At 43.9% G+C, this 24056-nt stretch overlaps 1 protein-coding gene and 1 long non-coding RNA gene across 6 annotated transcripts in view; one reads left to right on the top strand and one right to left on the bottom strand.

Annotated features, from left to right (window-relative positions):
* Positions 1 to 1995: 1995 nt before the first annotated feature.
* LOC125977465 (uncharacterized) lies at positions 1996 to 6020 on the top strand. The gene is made up of 3 exons (XR_007484642.1): positions 1996 to 2140; positions 2242 to 2412; positions 3761 to 6020. It is a non-coding gene; the product is annotated as an uncharacterized lncRNA (long non-coding RNA).
* Positions 6021 to 18359: 12339 nt separating this feature from the next.
* The window catches only part of plxna1b (plexin A1b), a 117120-nt gene continuing 111423 nt past the window's right edge, over positions 18360 to 24056 (bottom strand). For 3 of the 5 annotated variants that reach the window (XM_049734845.1, XM_049734848.1, XM_049734847.1), the window contains 8 exons: positions 23799 to 23958; positions 23601 to 23704; positions 23420 to 23528; positions 23142 to 23332; positions 21593 to 21762; positions 21291 to 21503; positions 21070 to 21220; positions 18360 to 20729 (listed from right to left, as the gene is read on the bottom strand). In XM_049734845.1, coding sequence (XP_049590802.1) covers positions 20634 to 20729; positions 21070 to 21220; positions 21291 to 21503; positions 21593 to 21762; positions 23142 to 23332; positions 23420 to 23528; positions 23601 to 23704; positions 23799 to 23958 — 1194 coding nt within the window. In that variant the 3' untranslated portion in view covers positions 18360 to 20633. The remainder of the gene's footprint in view (positions 20730 to 21069; positions 21221 to 21290; positions 21504 to 21592; positions 21763 to 23141; positions 23333 to 23419; positions 23529 to 23600; positions 23705 to 23798; positions 23959 to 24056) is intronic. The other 2 variants (XM_049734849.1, XM_049734850.1) reach the window with 1 other exon arrangement.

Below are 24056 nucleotides of genomic sequence, written 5' to 3'. Positions count from 1 at the left end.
GGAAGATTTCCTTAACGTTAGGCCCTAAGCCAAAACCCGCCCCCCCCTTACCTGTGGATGAAAAGTATGAGACCACTTTTTTGTGGACTCCCAAGACCTGGATGACTGGTAATCTCCGCATACCATCCCAGACCCCACCCAACCTGCTCTATTCTGGCGGAAGCATCCCGGGATCAGCATCTCGGTCTTGAGGTGGCGAGTGGCCCGGGCCGCCGTGACGACCCCACACTGACAGAGTGTCAATACAAAGCAATTTACAAGCGCATGAAAAATCGACCCTTGATAACAGGCAATTTCTCTGCTCTGCTGCCTCAAGAGGCGTGATCCGCTCGGTCAAAGTGGGGACGGAGGGGGGTGACAAAGAAGAGGGGTGATCAGGGTCCAATGGATGTGATTACAGCTTACTGTGAGGAAAAAAGGAGCTGTGGGACAGGAGGGGGGGGGGGGGGGCGTAAATTGAACAGTAATAGGCCTGGAAACTGAATTGGTACAAGCGAATATAATTGTCATGCTTGAAGCAGAGAAATTACAGAATTCTCCTGATGGAAAAATTGACAGAAAGGGCGGAGTCCAAACACTCAGAATAGTGTCGGACTGACAAGGAGACAAAGATTTGTGGCTGTTTGCACGCTGACGGAACAAAGTTTTTGTCTGGGAATAAAAAGAGGAAATGCAACGAGGAGACACCAAGTTGATGATGTGTGTGTTTGTTTTTGTGTGTGTGTGGATTGGAGGCCACAGGTGAGGACAGAGATAATGACCTCATTCCTCTTCTGTGTGTCCAAGATGTGTTCGTTCAAGGCAGGACTATTCATCACCCCATCTCTTCATCCTTGCACTCATCCTCATTCCTCTTGGTCAAAAAGCCAGAGGTCACAGCTTCATCCACACACACAAATAATTTTCTTTTTGTTGTGTTTCGTGTGTGTCAAGTTCAAGGTCCGAATCCCTTCATTCAGGGATGTGGTACAAATTTACACAATATGACAAAATATCCTGACAGGGACTGCTTTGAGTTTCTTCCACTGTCTGCCGAATATCCCCCCCGCCCCCGCCTCGCCCACTTTTGTTAACAGATAACTTTGTACTGTTCTCCTCTGAGTACTTCCGAGGTGCTTAATGAAAACAACACTTTAAAAATCTAATTTGAGTTAGCATCAAATGCTGCTTCATTTAGCGAGAGGTGTTTGATGGTAAGAAAAAAAAAACATCAGCAGCCTAATTAAAGATTTCACACTAACAAAGTAGAGCTAAATCTTTTTTTAAGTTGCTTTCCCCAAATAGACCAAAAAGTTCTTTAGATGAGTCGATGAACCAGTGTCACGATTTTCTTTCTTGTGATCACCTGTGGCTTTTGGACTGGTCACACACACGCACGCGTTTATTGTTATTTTTAACTTGTGATTAACCTTTTAAAACATCAAGTAAATGTGAAGCTAAGTGTCTGTCTTACATCTATTTTGATTTATATCAAAAAACGTCTGATTAAAACTGCCTCCGGTTGAGCCCACAGATCGACAGGACACGTATAATAAAAACGTTTGTTAAACGTGACTGCGGCTGAATTTACGTTGACATTCTAGCCAATCGACAATTCGGCTCTGTTCTTCTAGGGCAGTAAATCTTGATCAAATTTCATGACCACATCACGAGTAGTGCTCTGATGACATGTGTGTAGTATGATCCCAGCAGAGCGATATTGTTTCACGTATTGTAGCTTGTATTATGTTGCATCTCTCGTCTGGTCAGGGATGTAAAGAGTGTAACATAAAGCCATTTAAAGAATAGAATGAGGTTATTGAACTTGTTGGATGCCCTGGGACAGATTTCACGTGGGTGGTGAACAAGGACAGTTAGATAAATAAAGCAATCAGCATTAACTCATTCACTACCATAGACGTTAATGATTCATTTTAATGGAGAATGAGTCAAAGCTGAGCTTGGCGCAGACAAAAAAAAAAGACAAATATGCTAGCTGAATGCACAAGAGGAAAAAAAAAAGTAGTCTTCTCAAAATACTTGGTAAACAAGTCTTGTATTACGCAACAGTGGACGAGAACTAGGAAATCAAACAATATTGGACATGCGACGTGCACACAGTGAATGCTCAGAATTCCCAGCAGACATCCAGAGACGCTTGGTAAGGACATGACGTTCTTCCCTTGTGGAAGAAAAAAAAAAAAGTGCAGCATTTCAAGCATGAAGTAAGATGATTCTGACTGAACTTGAGTTTGTTCTCAGGTTTGCCAGTTGCACTCTGCCATGCCGTGCTGACATAATTGGCTGCAAAGTCGTTGATGTTATGTCACGAGTCATGTTGAAGACGTCGACGTGAGCAGAGGAGAGAACAGCCTTTAAACGTCAAAGTTTGTGTGCACATCTTTTGGCAAAGAGAGATTCATTCAAGTGATGGTGAGGAAACAAAAGATTTGAGTGCAACTCGTCGACTGAGTTGGATTTTTTTTTTTGAAACGCATAACATTTTGTGTTGTGACTGACTTTCACTTTTGGCTTCCTTTTGTGCATTGCGGTGCATACCAAATAGTTTGTTTCATTTTTGGCGCTGGGCCAACTGGAAAGCTTGGGAAGAAAGAAATACTTTGCATCACCTTGGGATAAAAAGTGGAAAATGACTTCTTGTTAATGTCCTTGTAAGTTTATGTAAGTCGAGCTGTCAAATTGTCACTAGGGTGGCAAATACGTTTGAATGAAATACCTCGTTTCAAGCCTCAAGTCATGTAAAAAAAAAAAAAAAAGTTTGTTTGGAAGCCATGGGTGGCTGACACATCATCCACAAGACTTTTATGTTATTGTTGTGTTTTAATGAGTACAGCAAGTTAAGTCTTGCTCCACAACAGCAGCTGCTGGCTGTCTTGGCTTGTCAAAGTTTCCTTGAAGAAAATCTTAAAGTTTGTGTTGTGAGTGCTCAAAATATATTCAGATTTATCGCTATGACAATTCCTGGTGGGAATTAGGAAGCAGAGTTTGGGTTTCTTCCTCCACCTGTCTTTCGAACAAACTTAGTCCCGCCTCCTCACCATACAGCATCATCCTCACACGGGAGAACACCAAAAAAGAAAGATGCTTTGACCCTCGTCACTCCTCCTCATCTTCTCTCATGCACAAGGACAAAGACAAGAGGAGGGGACGCTTTGTGTCGAACAAAGAAAAAAAAAGGTGCACCAAATCTGCGACGCCTGGAGGAGAAAGAAGCCTTCCAGTCAAGTTCATTTAAATACGCACCTTTGAGGGGGTGTCACATCAAAATCATTGCCAGAGATGAAGAGCGCATTGGGTGTGGTTGGTGTTCTTGTATGAAAGGGGGGGAAAAAAAAGAGGCGGCACGCTGTATGAATAATGTGTGAGCAGAGTACAATGCCTTGTCATTACACAGGCTATTGTGTTGAATGATTTAAGATTCTTGTGAGTGTGCTGAATGGCAGCCTGTATGACAACGTGTCCTCTCTCTTATCTGCCTGCTTCTCCCCACAGGCCTCATTCAATACTCGGCTCTCATCTTCCTGCTTGTCACTTTCCCTCCATGTCAATTACGCTCTCATTCCCTTTTGTCTACACTTCTTACACCTTTTACATTTGGCCACAATGTTTTCTCTCCCTCCTAGCAGCTCGTCCTTTAAGTGTCTTTCTTTCTCATCGTTTCCTTTGGAGGCATCTTCACGCCCTCCACCATGGTCTTTTTTGATCACTTTCTGCCTCCCGCTCGCCCTCACCATGTTTACCGCGTCTCATCTTCCTGCAGGACGTTGAGACGCCGATGCTTTGCCGTCGTCCCTCGCCTCCAAGCGGCATCTTCTCTCCTTCCGGAATCATCCTCGCACGGAGTGAGTGACCTGGATCTGTCTCTTTGCATTACGACGCCCGCCCCTTTGGAAGAAGCAATAGCATGGCAGCAGAATACCCCCCCGACTGCATTGCATGCCCTCATTTGTGTGCCTGAGTGTAAGTGCGTGTAATTGAACCTGCTGCAATGATAAGGCAGCTGCCTTTTGGAATGCCACTGACAAAGTGCACGTGTGTGTGTGTGTGTGTCTGTGTCTGTCTGTGTGTGTGTGTGAGAGAGAGAGAGAGAGAGAGAGCGAGAAAGAGAGCTTGTGAGTGAGTGAGTGAGTGAGTGAGTGAGTGAGTGAGTGAGTGAGTGAGTGAGTGAGTGAGTGAGTGAGTGAGTGAGTGAGTGAGTGAGTGAGTGAGTGAGTGAGTGAGTGAGTGAGTGAGTGAGTGAGTGAGTGACATCATATCTTTGCTTTATTCTACTCAGTTACAAACTTCTTCTGTCTTGTGTAGCAAAGAAAAACTTGCCTGTGATGAGTGCGCCAACACACCAAACCCCACCCTGCTCCCGATACATGACTGAAAGCATACATAAGAAACTTTCCAGCAAAGGATTGTGTGGGTGTTAGATGGGGAAGAAGAAACATCATATCTGCCGGGAAGGAAAACAATCAAGGCACAGAGCACTGACTTGTCAAAGATTGCGACACCACCAAAACTCTGAGGTCCCTGGAAACAAGAAGAAAAAGACATTCTAGTGACAAAAAAACCCACAACACCTTCAAACTTGGTTTGATAATCACATTTATTTTTCTCCCGTTACATCTAAACCTCTTTTTTTAAACCTCTAATATTTCACCCGTCAAAGATTGAGTAGCATTCGTTTAGCTTGTACTTTGTAAATGCTGCTTCTGGGCTAATTTATGCACTTGGAGTTTAGTCATGACAGTGCTGTCGAAAGCAGAGCAAGACAAAAAATACACAAACACAACGTGGAGCAGACGTGAAAACTTGGGGAAAGTTTACATTTGAACTATTTCTGTTCAAATGTATGCAGGGATGTAAGTCATCAAATAATTTACTGCTCCGTTAACAGAGATGACAACATTCTTCTTTTTTCTGCAGCGCTCGTTCTCTTTCGGGGAACCTTCATCGGCGAATCAGGGTACACTGGATTGTGTGATGCATCTTCCCGGAAGGCACAGTAACTTGAATTCCATTTCAATGACATCCATTGTGCTTGCAAAACTGTGCCAGAGAGAGAGTGAGATTCTCCTCCAGTGTATTAGATTGCATTCGGCAGGACAATTATTTAGGTCTGGCAGCAAATGAGGCACCATGTTGTGTCTGGCCTGGGATCTGGCAGGGGACCGAGTTTTTGACAAACTCAGCTGGTGCAAGTGTTGAAAAAGGCAGCGGAAAGCAGAGCAGGCAGAAAACACAACTGCGTCCTTTTGGATTTAAGTCGCCCTCCTTAGCTTCTCCTTTTCCTCACTTAGGATGGGCAAACACTCGACACCACGTTTCCTTCCAGTAATACGACCGTATGATATTGTTGAGAAGCTGACGTTCATGGAGTTTCCTTCCTGGAGATGTTTTGTCAGGCTTTTGCAGCATCCGCCACCTTTCGCATCTTATTTTAAAATAGAAAAACATGCACTGTACAGTGAAGGAAATTCCATTTCTTTTCTTTCCTTTTTGAGTGTGTCATGTTTCAGGTGGTACTTGGTGTAAAACGTTTTCTGCTTTAGTCCACTTTCTTTCTTTTGATCAGTTGAGTAGAAGGCAGGAGGAGAAACAAAAGTGCAAGGTGAAAATGTGCTAAAAGACTTGCTGCTATTGCTGTCAACACCAGCAATCCCAATGGTAATGGCTGTCTGACACGTCACACGTCAGTTGCCATGGCAACGTGACATTGAACATTCACCTTTTGCTTCCTCAGCCTCCTCGTTTTCTTCTCACCAATGCAACTTGAAACCTCAAAACAGCAAACATTTGGAACAACAGAATTGAGTTTCAAATTAGGCTTTCAAATCAAGGTTAGGGTTTCATAGAAGGGTTTCAAAATGGAGGCTTGGTGTTCTATTTCAAACTAGCTTTGGAGTTTCAAAAGGAGGTTACAAACTAGGGTTAGGGCTTCAAATTCACATTTTAAACTAGGGTTCGGGTTTCAAAGTGGGCTTTCAAACGAGTGTACTGCAAATGTGATATAAAACGCTGTGCTTGTGCAAGTGTGGACTCAATCTGTTGGCGTGAAGTCTACTTGACACGGACAGTGTACTGGAAGTGTGTGTGTGTTTGTGTGTTTGTGTCTGTGTCTCATCACTTGTTGAGTGTCCCATGATGTCATGACTAATGACTCCCTGTGGTTCACGGTGTGCATATACACAGTTGACATTTGCTAACACACACACACGCACACACACATACAGCTTCCTTCAAACTGTTAATTAATTGAACTAATTACAGGTCCTCGTGTCAGTTCCATTGCCTTATCTCAATCCCACAATGCACTTGATCACAAGCTGCTGTGCTGGGATGCGACTTGATAAATTCAGTCGCCGACAAGTGACAGCGACACGCAACACAGTCAGAACAGGTCAACGGTAAACGCAAACCGTTGGAGGGGCTTAGTTGAGGACACATCTGGTGTTTTAAGATAACTTTAAGTTAACCGGCCTTGATGATTTATGAGAGTCTGATTTAGCATTTAAAAAAATCTAACAAAATATGAATACAACATTTTCGTTTTCAAGCGTTATCTATAGAAGAACACGCAATGCAATTTTATCTCCTTTTCAGAAACGTTAATTGGAATATATTTCCGTGAGAAAAACAAGCAAAAATATGGAGATATCTATTGAGGCCCCTCGCAGCTTAAGACCTCGACTGATTCCTTCTTTGCAGCCTTTCAACATGGCTTCAGTGGAACTGCAAAACAGACATGCAAAAAAATCATTTAGGAGACATCAAAGTCAATCATTGTGTGTGAATAAGGAAGCAAAACAGCCAATGTGGACGACATAAGCAAGCTATTAGCAGCGATTGTAAAGAATTATATTCACGGGCTCTTTGACTCATCAAATTGACCGACGGTGTCTCGCGTGGGAGGTGCGCATCACTGACCTCCACCTCGCGTGCACGCACGCAACAGTCGATAGCAAGAGCGCATACGTGAAGCCTGCAAACCTTGTAGACGCCGGTGAGGAGGCGGCGGCACTAATTGGGTAGACGTAGGAAGACCCCAGGGGACGTGACCCATTACGGAGAGGGGGAGCTCCCAAGTCTGACCATGAAAGACATCAAAGGAAGTGGAAGCATACATGAATTAGCCTACAGCCCCTGGGTCCTTATGTTAAGCAATGTTTTTTTAAATTTGGAAGGGTTTGGAAATGAGTTGATTTTTGTGAGGAAAACAAAATGTACAAAATGAGTTCTTGCACTTCATCTTGGATTCTTTTCTGTAGTTGTGACATCATTGAATGGTAATGTTTATGCCTCGAGGAAAAAATAAACACTTCTATTGTCTTCTATTTTTTTTGTCTTTAATACATACACCGGAAAATGTATTATCCAAATTAAAACTCGTGACAAAATGGGAACAAATAAAAGATTGACTCCACTCAGAGAACACATTGCGTTCAATTTCAGAGAATCCTGCAGTGTATCAAGCCATGTGTGCTAAAGTCACATCAGGGAACAAAAGGTCAGTGGAGCGCGAGATGGATTTGGTGTCATAATGCTTTTTTCACCTGTGGAGAAATTAACAAAGTCGTCATAAAAGATCAGCCACGGAATTTCAACTCTATCTTTGACACTGATGAATACTGAAAAGCTCCACTTGGCTTGACAAAACAAAAGAAGTAAAAGCATGTGTTGTACAAGAGTTGAAAAAATTTATTTTGTTGCACAGCTACTTCCACTAAAGTAGCAAAACAAGTTGCAAAACTTTGCATCTCCAAACTTTGGAGGGAAATATCCAGTCATTTATCTCATAAAAGCTTGGCCCCGTTCACAGTTATTAATTTTTTTTTGCCTCCTAAAGAAAACATACAGAGGAACAGAAAAACAAGAACAGCAAAACACAAGTATGCTAAATCAGCTAATTAAATCAGCTCATTAAAATGCTCTTATCAGATATCAGCCCCTTGTCTATTTTGTAGTTGGAAAACTTTTGCATGTTTAGCCCCTTAAATGTGCTTTAACGCAAGTAGGCATCAAAAACGCCTCCAGAGCCGAGCTGCCTCACTTTTCATAATAATAATATTAAATTGCTAATTAACTAAAAGGTTCAATTCACATTTACATGGACCGCCGGCAACAATTTCATTTTTATTTCATTTATTCATATAAGCCTTCTCATTTACATTACTAGTGTCAAGAATGTGTAATTTGACGACTTGCTCTATTTTGGGGGACACCAACACATATTACACAACGGAAAACACATATACATATTGTCATATAAAGCAGTTAACCAAATGTCAAATTTTGGTTTTCATGCCCAAAAAAGTAAAAACAAGGAATAAAACACCAGACAAGTTTTAACAGGTTTTTAATGTTTATTAAAATAATAATAATAAAAGTAAATTTCAAACCAGCAATCTAATGTGAAATTGCAGTAGATATATATACACATATTGTCATATAAAGCAGTTAACCAAATGTCTGATTTTTATGTTTTAATTGGCGAATATAAAAACAAGGAATACAACACCAGACAAGTTTTAACATAAATGTTTATTAAAAATAATAATATTAAAAGTAAATTTCAAACCAGCAATCCAATGTGAAATGGCAGTCGATATATTGGATAACAATATTTAGGCGTATATATGCATACACGTTTTTTAAAAACTACTATAATTGTTCTACCACTTGAGAGTGGTTACCAGCTCAGTGGCCTAAGAGGAGAGTGTCCGCCCTGAGATTGGGAGGTTGGGGGTTCAACCCCCGGCCGGGTCATACCGGAGACTCTAAAAATGGTACCCATTTCTTCCCTGCTTGGCACTCAGTGTAAGGGGTTGAAATGGGGCCCCCCCCTGCTGCTCATGATCATTGGGACTTCAATATAAAAGCTCAAGAAGATACATAGTTCACGCCAGGGGACGCAACACGTTCACTGACTGATCCGTTGATGCGCGGAAGGAAGGCAAACCCATTGTTCGCGAACGGGAAAGTCAGGATTCATAATAATCAAATAAAGGGTTAATTGCACAACAAATTTTAAATTGTACTTTGCTAGGTGTTCGTGTACACAACGTGTTGTGATGACATCTGCTGTGGAGTCTTCACTGATCTAGTCGCTTGTGAGCTGATCCATAAAACCATACATGTTCCATGCACTAAGAGCAAGGCTTCCATAGGGTAGTGGTTAGTGCTCTGGGCTTTCACCCCAAGGACCCATGTTCGAATGTCAGTGGGACCCAAAAAAATTATCATAGAAAATTTGCAACACAGTTGCTCGTGTAACCATAAAACCATATATGTTCCACGCACTGAGAGCAAGGTTTCCATAGGGTAGTGGTTAGTGCTCTGGGCTTTCACCCTAATGACCCAGGTTCGAATATCAGTGGGACCATAAACATTTTATCACAGAAAATTTGCAACACAGTTGCTCGTGTAACCATAAAACCATACATGTTCCATGATCTGAGAGCAAGGCTTACATAGGGTAGTGGTTAGTGCTCTGGGCTTTCACCCCAGCGACCCGGGTTCGAATCTCAGTTGGACCAAATAATTTTATAATAGAAAATTTGCAACACAGTTGCTCGTGTAACCATAAAACCATACATGTTCCATGGACTGAGAGCAAGGCTTCCATAGGGTAGTGGTTAGTGCTCTGGGCTTTCACCCCAGCGACCCGGGTTCGAATCTCAGTGGGACCAAATAATTTTATCATAGAAGAATTTGCAACACAGTTGCTCGTGTGACCATAAAACCATACATGTTCCATGGACTGAGAGCAAGGCTTCCATAGGGTAGTGGTTAGTGCTCTGGGCTTTCACCCCAGCGATCCGGGTTCGAATCTCAGTGGGACCAAATAATTTTATCATAGAAAATTTGCAACACAGTTGCTCGTGTAACCATAAAACCATACATGTTCCATGGACTCAGAGCAAGGCTTCCATAGGTTAGTGGTTAGTGCTCTGGGGTTTCACCCCAGCGACCCGGGTTCGAATCTCAGTGGGACCAAATAATTTTATCATAGAAAGTTTGCAAAACAGTTGCTCGTGTAACCATATAACGATACACTTCCTTAGAGATAGGGTTAGTTTAAAGTTAGGGTTAGCCGTAGAATTAGGTTTAGAGGTAGGATTAGGGTTAGAGGTTGGGTTAAGGTTAGAGCTAGGGTTATGGTTAGAGCTAGGGTTAGAGCTAGGGTTAGGGTTAGAGCTAGGGTTGGGGTTAGGGTTAGGAGTAGAGCTAAGGTTAGGGTTAGAGCTAGGGTTAGGTTAGGGTTAGCGCTAGGGTTAGAGCTAGAGCTAGGGTTAGGGTTAGAGCTAGGGTTAGGGTTAGGTTAGATTTAGGGTTAGAGCTAGGGTTAGAGCTAGGGTTAGGTTAGGGTTAGGGTTAGAGATCGGGTTAGAGCTAGAGCTAGGGTTAGGGTTAGAGCTAGGGTTAGAGCTAGTGCTAGGGTTAGGGTTAGGGTTAGGGTTAGGTTAAGGTTAGAGCTAGGGTTAGGGTTAGAGTTAGAGCTAGAGCTAGGGTTAGGGTTAGACTAGGGTTAGGGTTAGATTTAGAACGACAGCTAGGGTTAGGGTTAGGGTTAGAGCTAGGGTTAGGGTTAGAGCTACGAATGAGTCGTGAATTGCTTTTCCAGTTTCCAAATGAACGGATTTGTGGATGAGTGAGTGTGAGTGAGTGAGTGAGTGAGTGAGTGTGAGTGAGTGAGTGAGTGAGTGAGTGAGTGAGTGAGTGAGTGAGTGAGTGAGTGAGTGAGTGAGTGAGTGTGACTGAGTGTGAGAGTGAGTGAGTGAGTGAGTGTGAGTGTGAGTGTGAGTGAGTGAGTGAGTGAGTGAGTGAGTGAGTGAGTGAGTGAGTGAGTGAGTGAGTGAGTGAGTGAGTGAGTGTGAGTGAGTGTGAGTGAGTGAGTGAGTGAGTGAGTGAGTGAGTGAGTGAGTGAGTGAGTGAGTGAGTGAGTGAGTGAGTGAGTGAGTGAGTGAGTGAGTGTGAGTGAGTGAGTGAGTTTGAGTGAGTGAGTGAGTGAGAGTGAGTGAGTGAGTGAGTGAGTGAGTGAGTGAGTGAGTGAGTGAGTGAGTGAGTGAGTGAGTGAGTGAGTGAGTGAGTTTGAGTGAGTGAGTTTGAGTGAGTGAGTGAGTGAGTGAGTGGCTGTGTGAGTGAGTGAGTGAGTGAGTGAGTGAGTGAGTGAGTGAGTGAGTGAGTGTGACTGAGTGTGAGAGTGAGTGAGTGAGTGAGTGTGAGTGAGTGGGTGTGTGAGTGAGTGAGTGAGTGAGTGAGTGAGTGAGTGAGTGAGTGAGTAGTTGAGTGTGAGTGAGTGAGTGAGTGAGTGAGTGAGTGAGTGAGTGAGTGAGTGAGTGAGTGGCTGTGTGAGTGAGTGAGTGAGTGAGTGAGTGAGTGAGTGAGTGAGTGAGTGAGTGAGTGAGTGAGTGAGAGTGTGAGTGAGTGGGTGTGTGAGTGAGTGAGTGAGTGAGTGAGTGAGTGAGTGAGTGAGTGAGTAGTTCAGTGTGAGTGAGTGAGTGAGTGAGTGAGTGAGTGAGTGAGTGAGTGAGTGAGTGAGTGAGTGAGTGAGTAGTTGAGTGTGAGTGAGTGAGTGAGTGAGTGAGTGAGTGAGTGAGTGAGTGAGTGAGTAGTTGAGTGAGTGAGTGAGTGAGTGAGTGAGTGAGTGAGTGAGTGAGTGAGTGAGTGAGTGAGTGAGTGAGTGAGTGAGTGAGTGAGTGAGTGAGTGTGAGTAGTTGAGTGTGAGTGAGTGAGTGAGTGAGTGAGTGAGTGAGTGAGTGAGTGAGTGAGTGAGTGAGTGAGTGAGTGAGTGAGTGAGTGAGTGAGTAGTTGAGTGAGTAGTTGAGTGAGTGAGTGAGTGAGTGAGTGAGTGAGTGAGTGAGTGAGTGAGTGAGTGAGTGAGTGAGTGAGTGAGTGAGTGAGTAGTTGAGAGTGAGTGAGTGAGTGAGTGAGTGAGTGAGTGAGTGAGTGAGTGAGTGAGTGAGTGAGTGAGTGAGTGAGTGAGTGAGTGAGTGAGTGAGTGAGTGAGTAGTTGAGTGAGTGAGTGAGTGAGTGAGAGTGAGAGTGAGAGTGAGTGAGAGTGAGTGAGTGAGAGAGTGAGTGAGTGAGTGAGTGAGTGAGTAGTTGAGTGAGTGAGTAGTTGAGTGAGTGAGTGAGTGAGTGAGTGAGTGAGTGAGTGAGTGAGTGAGTGAGTGAGAGTAGTTGAGTGTGAGTGAGTGAGTGAGTGAGTGAGTGAGTGAGTGAGTGAGTGAGTAGTTGAGAGTGAGTGAGTGAGTGAGTGAGTGAGTGAGTGAGTGAGTGAGTGAGTGAGTGAGTGAGTGAGTGAGTGAGTGAGTGAGTGAGTGAGTGAGTAGTTGAGTGAGTGAGTAGTTGAGTGAGTGAGTGAGTGAGTGAGTGAGTGAGTGAGTGAGTGAGTGAGTGAGTGATTGTGAGTAGTTGAGTGTGAGTGAGTGAGTGAGTGAGTGAGTGAGTGAGTGAGTGAGTGAGTGAGTGAGTGAGTGAGTGAGTGAGTGAGTGTGAGTAGTTGAGTGTGAGTGAGTGAGTGAGTGAGTGAGTGAGTGAGTGAGTGAGTGAGTGAGTAGTTGAGAGTGAGTGAGTGAGTGAGTGAGTGAGTGAGTAGTTGAGTGTGAGTGGGTGAGTAGTTGAGTGAGTGAGTGAGTGAGTGAGTGAGTGAGTGAGTGAGTGAGTGAGTGAGTGAGTGAGTGAGTGAGTGAGTGAGTGAGTGAGTGTATGGTAGTTTTTTTTTTTTTTTTTTTTTTAAACTGCCATGTATGGTAGTTTTTTTTTCTTTTTTTTTTTAAACTACCATGTATGGTAGTTTGTTTTTTTTTAAACTACCATGTATGGTAGTTTTTTTTTTAAACTACCATGTATGGTATTTTTTTTTTTTTTGAAAAAAAAAGAAAAAATTAAAAAAAAAAAAAACTACCATACATGGTAGTTTAAAAAAAAAAAAACTACCATACATGGTAGTTTTTTTTTTTTTTTTGAAAAAAAAAAAAAAACTACCATACATGGTAGTTTTAAAAAAAAACTACCATACATGGTAGTTTTTAAAAAAAAAAAAAACTACCATACATGGTAGTTTTAAAAAAAAAAAAACTACCATACATGGTAGTTTAAAAAAAAAAAAAAAAAACTACCATACATGGTAGTTTAAAAAAAAAAAAATACCACTCACTCACTCACTCACTCACTCACTCACTCACTCACTCACTCACTCACTCACTCACTCACTCACTCACTCACTCACTCACTCACTCACTCACTCACTCACTCACTCACACTCAACTACTCTCACTCACTCACTCACTCACTCACTCACTCACTCACTCACTCACTCACTCACTCACTCACTCACTCACTCACTCACTCACTCACTCACTCACTCACTCACTCACACAGCCACTCACTCACTCACTCACTCACTCACTCACTCACTCACTCACTCACTCACTCACTCACTCACTCACTCACTCACTCACTCACACTCAACTACTCACTCACTCACTCACTCACTCACTCACTCACTCACTCACTCACTCACTCACTCACTCACTCACTCACTCACTCACTCACTCACTCACTCACTCACACTCACTCACTCACCCACCCACCCACTCACTCACTCACTCACTCACTCACTCACTCACTCACTCACTCACTCACTCACTCACTCACTCACTCACTCTCACACTCAGTCACACTCACTCACTCACTCACTCACTCACTCACTCACTCACTCACTCACTCACTCACTCACTCACTCACTCACTCACTCACTCACTCACTCACTCACTCACTCACACTCAACTACTCTCACTCACTCACTCACTCACTCACTCACTCACTCACTCACTCACTCACTCACTCACTCACTCACTCACTCACTCACTCACTCACACTCACTAACTCACTCACACTCACTAACTCACTAACTCACTAACTCACTCACTCACTCACTCACTCACTCACTCACTCACTCACTCACTCACTCACTCACTCACTCACTCACTCACTCACTCACTCACTCACTCACTCAACTACTCACTCACTCACTCACTCACTCACTCACTCACTCACTCACTCACTCACTCACTCACTCACTCACTCACTCACTCACTCACTCACTCACACTCAACTACTCTCACTCACTCACTCACTCACTCACTCACTCACTCACTCACTCACTCACTCACTCACTCACTCACTCACTCACTCACTCACTCACTCACTCACTCACTCACTCACACTCAACTACTCTCACTCACTCACTCACTCACTCACTCACTCACTCACTCACTCACTCACTCACTCACTCACTCTCTCACTCACTCACTCACTCACTCACTCACTCACTCACTCACTCACTCACTCACTCACTCACACTCAACTACACTCACTCACTCACTCACTCACTCACTCACTCACTCACTCACTCACTCACTCACTCACTCACTCACTCACTCACTCACTCACTCACTCACTCACACTCAACTACTCACTCACTCACTCACTCACTCACACTCACTCACTCACACTCACTCACTCACTCACTCACTCACTCACTCACTCACTCACTCACTCACTCACTCACTCACTCACTCACTCACTCACTCACTCACTCACTCACTCACTCACTCACTCAAAGCAATTCACGACTCATTCGTAGCTCTAACCCTAACCCTAGCTCTAACCCTAACCCTAACCCTAGCTGTCGTTCTAAGTCTAACCCTAACCCTAGTCTAACCCTAACCCTAGCTCTAACTCTAACCCTAACCCTAGCTCTAACCCTAACCTAACCCTAACCCTAACCCTAACCCTAGCACTAGCTCTAACCCTAGCTCTAACCCTAACCCTAGCTCTAGCTCTAACCCTAACCCTGACCTAACCCTAGCTCTAACCCTAGCTCTAACCCTAAATCTAACCTAACCCTAACCCTAGCTCTAACCCTAACCCTAGCTCTAGCTCTAACCCTAGCGCTAACCCTAACCTAACCCTAGCTCTAACCCTAACCTTAGCTCTACTCCTAACCCTAACCCCAACCCTAGCTCTAACCCTAACCCTAGCTCTAACCCTAGCTCTAACCATAACCCTAGCTCTAACCTTAACCCAACCTCTAACCCTAATCCTACCTCTAAACCTAATTCTACGGCTAACCCTAACTTTAAACTAACCCTATCTCTAAGGAAGTGTATCGTTTTATGGTTACACGAGCAACTGTGTTGCAAATTTTCTATGATAAAATTATTTGGTCCCACTGAGATTCGAACCAGGATCACTGGGGTGAAAGCCCAGAGCACTAACCACTACCCTATGAAAGCCTTGCTCTCAGTCCATGGAACATGTATGGTTTTATGGTCACACGAGCAACTGTGTTGCAAATTTTCTATGATAAAATCATTTGGTCCCACTGAGATTCGAACCCGGGTCGCTGGGGTGAAAGCCCAGAGCACTAACCACTACCCTATGGAAGCCTTGCTCTCAGTTCATGGAACATGTATGGTTTTATGGTTACACGAGCAACTGTGTTGCAAATTTTCTATGATAAAATTATTTGGTCCCACTGAGATTCGAACCCGGGTCGCTGGGGTGAAAGCCCAGAGCACTAACCGCTACCCTATGGAAGCCTTGCTCTCAGATCATGGAACATGTATGGTTTTATGGTTACACGAGCAACTGTGTTGCAAATTTTCTGTGATAAAATTTTTATGGTCCCACTGATATTCGAACCCGGGTCGCTGGGGTGAAAGCCCAGAGCACTAACCACTACCCTATGGAAGCCTTGCTCTCAGTCCATGGAACATGTATGGTTTTATGGTCACACGAGCAACTGTGTTGCAAATTTTCTATGATAAATTTTTTTGGTCCCACTGACATTCGAACATGGGTCCTTGGGGTGAAAGCCCAGAGCACTAACCACTACCCTATGGAAGCCTTGCTCTCAGTGCATGGAACGTGTATGGTTTTATGGATCAGCTCACAAGCGACTAGATCAGTGAAGACTCCACAGCAGATGTCATCACAACACGTTGTGTACACGAACACCTAGCAAAGTACAATTTAAAATTTGTTGTGCAATTAACCCTTTATTTGATTATTATGAATCCTGACTTTCCCGTTCGCGAACAATGGGTCTGCCTTCCTTCCGCGCATCAACGGATCAGTCAGTGAACGTGTTGCGTCTCCTGGCGTGAACTATGTATCTTCTTGAGCTTTTAAATTGAAGTCCCAATGATCATGAGCAGCAGGGGGGGGCCCCATTTCAACCCCTTACACTGAGTGCCAAGCAGGGAAGAAATGGGTACCATTTTTAGAGTCTCCGGTATGACCCGGCCGGGGGTTGAACCCCCAACCTCCCAATCTCAGGGCGGACACTCTCCTCTTAGGCCACTGAGCTGGTAACCACTCTCAAGTGGTAGAACAATAAAACGTACGTGTATGCATATATACGCCTAAATATTGTTATCCAATATATCGACTACAATTTCACATTGGATTGCTGGTTTGAAATTTACTTTTAATATTATTATTTTTAATAAACATTTATGTTAAAACTTGTCTGGTGTTGTATTCCTTGTTTTTATATTCGCCAATTAAAACATAAAAATCAGACATTTGGTTGAAAACCTGGGACTTCATCGATCACATGAACTTAATGTTTTGTGTGCAAACACCTCAATATTTTCATTTTAAATGTAGAGTCTTGGATATTAGACAGCCTAAAGCCACGTTGAATTTACCTGTAAATGAAATTTTAAACCAATGATGCTATTCACCAGTGAATGTCTGCAGACAGTCTCAACCAGCATATCTACTGCTTATGACTCAATCTACTGCTTATGACCCAATCAGTCCAACCAGCATGAACACCACCCCGTCATTATGGAGCACATGCTCTTCGTTGAGCTAACTAAACAATAATGTGTGCCTTCTGAGGGACTGTTGTGGATCACGTCACATGACACACAAATGTGTTGGAGAATTCCACGACTAACCCTAACCTGACAAACTGACCTAACCCTAACTTGTAGAACGCACACACCAAAGAGAACTTGGAGTGAAGCTGCTTGATGCTAATCCATCTTGTAGCATCCATTGAAGTAGTCACGGCTGTCACCTTGCCCTCAGCGGCACAAGTGCACCCTCACTGTGTCTTTAGGACCCGTAGACAGCATCAAATGTGGCGTTGGTTCTGCCATGATTTTCTTTCAAACCCCGTCCCTCCAAAAAGAAGAAAAAAAGATCTGCCAAAGTAGAATTTAGAAAAAAGCCCAGAGGCCTCTTTTATTGTGCAGCAACAAGATTAAGGGGGAAAGGCTAAGTGGGGCAAATATAGATCATAGCTCTATTAACTATAGCAACATCATTGTGCATGAATGGAGAGGTGGAGGGGGGGGGGGCAAGCATGTTGCGCTTGGAGAAGGAATTTATCACAGAGTCGGCACGGCGAGATCATTTGCCTCTTGACAGGATCATTATGACATTCAGGGCTCTCGCCACCGCTGCGCAATTTCAGCGTTCCTCCTTGTGTGGAATTTTAATTGAATTAGCTCGGCTGGTTACACATGGTGCCGACGATAACATTTGGTGTCTTTGGTGGAAGTGGGTTAACGCTTTTAACAAGGCCAAGAAGAAGAAAAAAAAAGACAAGGTGTTTTTTGCCGATTGCAATATGCTCACTTTCGTTCCCTCTTTTAGCGACCCTCAGCCTGTCTTGCATGTCAGTGCCCGAGGAAGCTGGGAGCAACGTTGTGGAGGGAGGGGTGGGGGGTAAACATGTTGCTGTTGGAATGATGAATGATGGCGGTCACGCTTGGAAAGGCCACGGAGGAGGGGCGCCATCACGCTGCAGGCTGACAACAAGGTGTCTCCTAGTTACTTTGATGCTACATGTGAGCAGCCATTAAGATGAGATTAATGGACGTGCACTATGCTAATGTGGGCTAAAGTACACATAGCAACATGATTCTTTATGGCAGTGAGGGGGGCAGGGCCAGATGAATGCTCATGCCAAAGTAGGCCCCTGTCATCAGGATGGACAGCATTGCATGGTGGGACATGGAAAAACACTTTGTATTGATTTGCAGTGATCCATGTGGCCCCCCCCCAAAGGGCGACCACTTAAAAGGGGCAAGCATTCATGCATCGCATCTTTTCACTGGCCACAGGTGAAGATGATGAAGGATGGCCACCGGTTGACCCAGAAAAAAAATCAACAAAACATAACATGCCGAAGTAGACAGGTCCATGTTCATGTATGAAAATTAAAATCCCATTTTAAAAAAAAGGGAAAATAAAACACACTTGTATCGTGAACAAAAACAAAGGCCCTTGCTAATCGACACCCCAATAGTGCACAAATCCATCATCATTCAAAAACAGACACATTTTTATTTAGCAAAACATGTTTAATCTCTCCTTGATGCGTGTTTATTTACAAGTAGTAAATCTGCAAAGTAGGAAATAACAGAATATTTACACAATGAATGTTCACCTGCAAACTCCATGACAGTCGCTTCAAGTTTGAGACACTAATAATGTTTTTAAAATTCCTTTGCCACTAGCTCTCAACTGGTTGTCTTGCTTGGTATGCAGCTCAGTTTGAAGACTTGAAATAAAAAAAAAAAGAGGAACAGGAAATCAAAGAGGCGGGTGATGGGACTTTTTCTTAGGAGTGTTTTACAAAAGCATGACGTCGTGGAGACAGAAATGCTTATGAAGACACATTTTGAACAAGTCCGCTCTCAGCCCAACAGTGCAAACATGACTGATGCTTCATTCAAAGCAACCGATGTCACTTGATCAACAACGAGAAGCATTAAGAAGAAGAAGAAGAACACAAGCGGACCATGAACCTGAGAGAGAATGAGTCCAGAATGTTTGCCACGTCGCCACTTGTTCTGTGTGCTTCTGCGGGGGATCTTCTGCGCGCTACCGATCCGTACTCGTCGTTCACGAAAGCAAAAAAGTACGAATGAGGTGATTGATGCTTACAGATGGGAAATGTCGTCGACCGGATATCTTTACATGATTCCCAAAGTGTATGCGTCGTGTGGCGAGTAAACTACAGATAAACATGTATCCAGTTGAAGTTCCGACTCATGTAAACAAAGTGTTGACTTTGAATTAAGGGACCCAAAAAAAAAAAAAAAATCTGGAGAGCCACAGCATTCCTGATCAGCATTAAATGAGCCCAAAAAGATGAGCTAGAAAAACAAATGTCAAGAGTTTAAAGCAGCAAAGTCACATTTCCATCACAAAGACAAATCATTTGGACCCCCCCCCCCCACTGAAGTCCCATCAAGTACTTTTTACCATCAGGCAAATTGAAGAAAGTTCTTGTGTTTTTTTGTTTTGTTTTTTTTGCCTTCAGCGTACCATCAAATGTACAATTTACATGTTGGGAATAAACAAAAACAACCTGATTACAAAATAAACACGTGAGAAAGTATACAAATTTACAAATGAAAACATCACACAATACCACAGTTTGGTTTTTGGGCAAGCAGAAAAAAAATAAAAATAAAAAACTGGTTTTCCTCACCAGCAAGTGAAAAAGAAGCTGACTTGAGTGTCGGGGAGGAGAGTCTTAAAAGCCACCGGTGGCGATGGGCCAGCTCGACAAAGAAGAGCTGCAGGTTAGGAGCATGATGACCTCCTTCAGACAATATACACTCAGCACATCTGTGTCCAGCCAGGAACATTTGGAACATGAATAAAACGCGTGGCTTCGGGCTAGGAAAGACACCACCCGACTTTGCTCGACACGACAGTAAACGCTGGCCGCTTGACCTCACCCGCATACTTTTTTGTGTCATCTTGTCGAGCTTTTGTAAAGCGAATATTTGGAGTTCCCCACCAAAAAGCGTCACGGACGGCCAAAACTAACCTCCCGCTTGTCTTTTGTCTTCTTCTGACGGTCGCAAAACGTTTCATTTCAGTCACAAGGCATGTTCATATTTAGAAAATCATACGGTAGCACATTCCATCTAACAAAATGTTTTTGCACTAAACAACATTCAAAGGAAACATGGCACAGTACGACTTTTTTTTTTCTTCTTTTCTATTTTTTTGTTTGTAGCGTTTTGCACTTCAACTATCAAATGTATTGTTGGATTTTGTCTCTTGATTAAAACAAAACAAAAAAAAACAGGGGAAACATTGCTCTCTCCCTAATCTTTAAAAACGTAGCTGTATTTATATATAACATCTATATATTCTTCCTTTGTAGCGTTTCTGTAAATTGTGCAAATTCAGCAGTAATACAAGTGGCGAGAGATCAGAGAGTGGGCAGTTGATTACAGTTATACAAAACAATTGAAAAACAAAACCAAAAAAAAACAAAAAAGCCAACATCCTGACACGTGAGCCACAAAGCTTCTCTCCATTGTGCACAAGAGGCCCCGCATGGAGTTCTTTCCAATCACATCCACAGGAAGCCAAAAGCTCTCACTGACACTTTCTCCATGAACGCAGCGTGTGAAAATGTCCGCTCTGTCACACATACACGAACACACGTAGGCATACACAGACCCGCCCACCTCTGCCGACCCCGCTCCGTTTTGCAGTATACCGCCTCAATGCTTTTGCAGTTTGTCTGTGAGGGAGGGAGGGGGGGGGGGAGGGAGATGGACAGACGGACGGCCGACGTCGGATGGTCCTCAGCTGGTTAGGGCCATTGTGTCGATGACCTGCTCCAGCTTGCTCCGCAGCCGCTGCCTCCTCGCCTGCTCGTCCCGCTCCAGCGCCGACAAGATCTGAAGACAGAGAGGGGCGACCGGCTTGAGGTGGTTGTGCTTGTTCTCATGAGAATGTAGCAGTAATTTCACCCAAAATAAAAATTGACTCAACAGACAAAAGAATATTAGGACTACAGTGGGATAAGAAAAAAATGAAATTATCAGAGTAAATTAATAATTTGTGTTTTTCAGGCAGACAATATTTTATGATTAAAAAAATAAATTCGGTTGAAGTAAGTTGAGGAGCTTCATTCAGACAATAGTAATGTTTTGCCACCATTTTGTAGAATCTGGGGACCAAGGGACTACGTTGAAGTGAGTTTCATTTAGACAAAAGTAGAGCTCTGTTAGCGCTTACCTCGTCCTTATACTTGACAATGTAAGAGTAGATCTCATGGAGGGCAGACATGCTGTTAAACTGGTTGGCGTGCAGTCGCGACTGCTCCGCCAGGTAGGCACTCATGTCCTGGTCGCTGATAGCTGACATCCTCGAGATATCAGAGTAGTACCTGCGGGGACGCAAACGAGACCAGTTCATTGATGAAAGTCTTAACGAGAGCCCGCATTTGACCAACGTACCGCTCCACCCAGTTTTTGTAGTTGGGGATGTCTTTAGCGTAAAGTAGCTTGTTGGACGGCGAGTCTTTCCCTAATTTATGCTCGGACGTTGAACAGGAGTCCATGAAGGTCTGGGCCACCACCGACAAACAGGCGTCGGTAATGCTGTTCTTGTGGATGTCGAACACAAACTGCGGGTTCTTGATCACATTCACCCAGAAGCGCAGGGGGAGGCTGCGAGGTTGGAGGGAGAACAAAAAAAAAAAAAGTTGCAGAATCACTCGTGTCTGCAAAGCAACGGCGTTGAAGGCACGCCGACTCACCAGTTGCTCTTCCAAGTGTGCCGGACGTCCGAGTCCGAGATGGAATGTTTGTCGGCCTGCTCGTCCAGGAAGTCAAACATGTACTTAATGGCGAGCGGCAAGGCGCTTCCTCTGTGGGCTGTGCTGAAGATGGTCTCAAAAAGGTCGTCCACAAACTTTTGAAGCGTGCCCTAAGGAGGAGAATGGCAGTGGGAGTGAAAAGGTGACTAAAATGAAAGAACAAAACAATTTGGTTCAGATAATTGAGAAAGGAGACACAGATTGGGGGGTGGACTATTCTGACGGTTACACGGAAATTAAGGAAAGGTAGCGTCGCAATCATTAATTAGGCATCACATCACGGCTAATGGTGTTGCCGTAGGCGATGGCTGTCAGTGGCAGGTGTTGCGAGTGCGCTTCGCTTTTAATACCCCAACTTGGTGACGTGCTGAGAGCTCAGTCTGCTTTTTAGTCATTCAGATGGCTCCCAATGAGAGTTCAGCCTTAGGCTCTTTTATAACGCCCCACCCCCCACCCATTTTTTCCTGGAATTTTTCAGTCCTCAAAATAATATCATCCTGAAGCTCACACGCACTTATCTTCAAACATCCTGTCCACATTTCACAAAAGTGTCTCTGAAACCATTCACACTTTCCACAAAGCCGCGGGGATGTCGTAAGCACGCACAAACAGCAGCGTTTTGTCGTTGCCTTCCCTCGACTCGCCTTGTTAATGATTTCCTGATTGTGGCAACACAGATAACGTTCAACGTAGCGCGTGAACAATGGGAATGCGGTGTTAATGAGTGGAAACATCAGGGGAGAGGAAGCATCGGTGTGAGATGAGTCACTGAGGAATGCCAAGCGCAACACCGCTGGCAGGAGGCAGGAAAGTGTCCGTGGGTGTGCAGCACGCAACCTTGCATGTCACAACTTTGGCTGGGGAACTTAAAATCAGAAGATGTCATGATTTAAAGTGGCAACGAATGTCCTTCAGAGGCTGCAAAAAAGTAACTGACTAGATCATGGATTGTCAATAAATAAAACGGAAGGAAAGTAGTACTGTAAAATAAATTCTCACGTATTTTATATGTAACATATCCCATTTTTGCACAACAGTGATGTATAAATAACTCCAGCACGACATCTGCTCTCCCAGATAACGTTTATAAAAGTGACAGGCTGTCAATCAAACCGTCGGATGAAACAAACGTGATGTCAGCTGTTTTACGCAAAAAAAAAAAAAAAAAAAACACCATCTCAGCAAGTGAGTCCACATGCAAGCAGAAAGTGTATTCTGGAGGTCATGGAGGAAATACGGAGAGTAATGATTGCAGGGGTAAAGGCCTGGGCCTCTAAGCCCCGAGGCCACCAGGAGACCGTCCGGTAACACCAACAAACAACTCGATAGTCAAAGGTCAACTTATTAATTAACACGCACACATTTTTTTGGGGCGAAAGGTTATGAGCAATGTTAATGAGCTCGGAGACCAACAAAACAAAGGTCAACAGGTGCTATGCTGAGGAAGTCAGCTTTGAGTTCAAGGTGATCAAGATCCTTTTCTTCTTACCTTGGTGGCCAGCAGCCGGGTCAGGTAGATCTCAGAGACCATCTTGCTCCCTCGGTCGCCTTCCCTCTGGTCCGAGTGATCGTGGTTCTTGACCAGATGCCACAATTTGGTGCCGCTCTCCAAGTCGGGCGTGATCATTGGGGTTCGGGAGCGCAAACTGTCCGGACTGCTAGCTGTTCTCAGCATGCTCTCTGCCAGGAGCAAAGCAAGAGTGAGTTGTCTCATTTTTTTTTTTTTTTTGTTGCCCGCTCGCAGACACACAAAACACATTCACACACCTTCTCTCGTACCGTATCTGCTGAGAGATTTGGTGAACGTGGAGGAGTTGGAGATGTTGTAGGCCGAGTTCTGCTTGGGTACGAGGGCAATCACTGAACCGTCCGTCACCTGGAACGACATATCTGATCAATTATCGCTGTAAAAAAAACTATCTGAAGAAGAGTCAAAGCAAAAGTGTACCTGGTAGTGAGCAAGCGTGTTGAGTCTCTTCCAGTCGTTGTCAATCTTGGTGGTCACATCTTCATCCTGAAGAATGATGCGAGCCATCCTTCCTTGCCGCCATTCTGATCCACACAAAACATTGCCCGTTATGATTAATTGTGACTTTTTTTTTTTTTAACCAGTAAACATCCCCGCTGACATAGTTCTTGTTCTTACCCAGGTCCATATCGGAGGCCTTGGGTCTCTGCGAGTAAGGTGTGCCCTTGTAGACGGCATCCAGGAGCTTCTCCTTCACCTGTGTGACTGTGTCACAGTTGAGACTCTTCACGGTCACCTCGGGAGCATTTTCATTTTCTGGGTTCACGCAGTGCAGCGTCTGTACATGGGAGGAAACATTTCAAGCGGCGATTTTGTAAAACCTGCAGTCATTCCCAATTTGCTTTCCGAGCACATGCATACGATACAGTGAGTCAA

The sequence above is a fragment of the Syngnathus scovelli genome, chromosome 11 (genome assembly GCF_024217435.2).
Source record: "Syngnathus scovelli strain Florida chromosome 11, RoL_Ssco_1.2, whole genome shotgun sequence".
In the NCBI taxonomy this organism is placed as follows: domain Eukaryota; kingdom Metazoa; phylum Chordata; class Actinopteri; order Syngnathiformes; family Syngnathidae; genus Syngnathus; species Syngnathus scovelli.
Note: the sequence above shows the minus strand (reverse complement) of the source record. Positions and strands in the feature narration are given on the sequence as shown.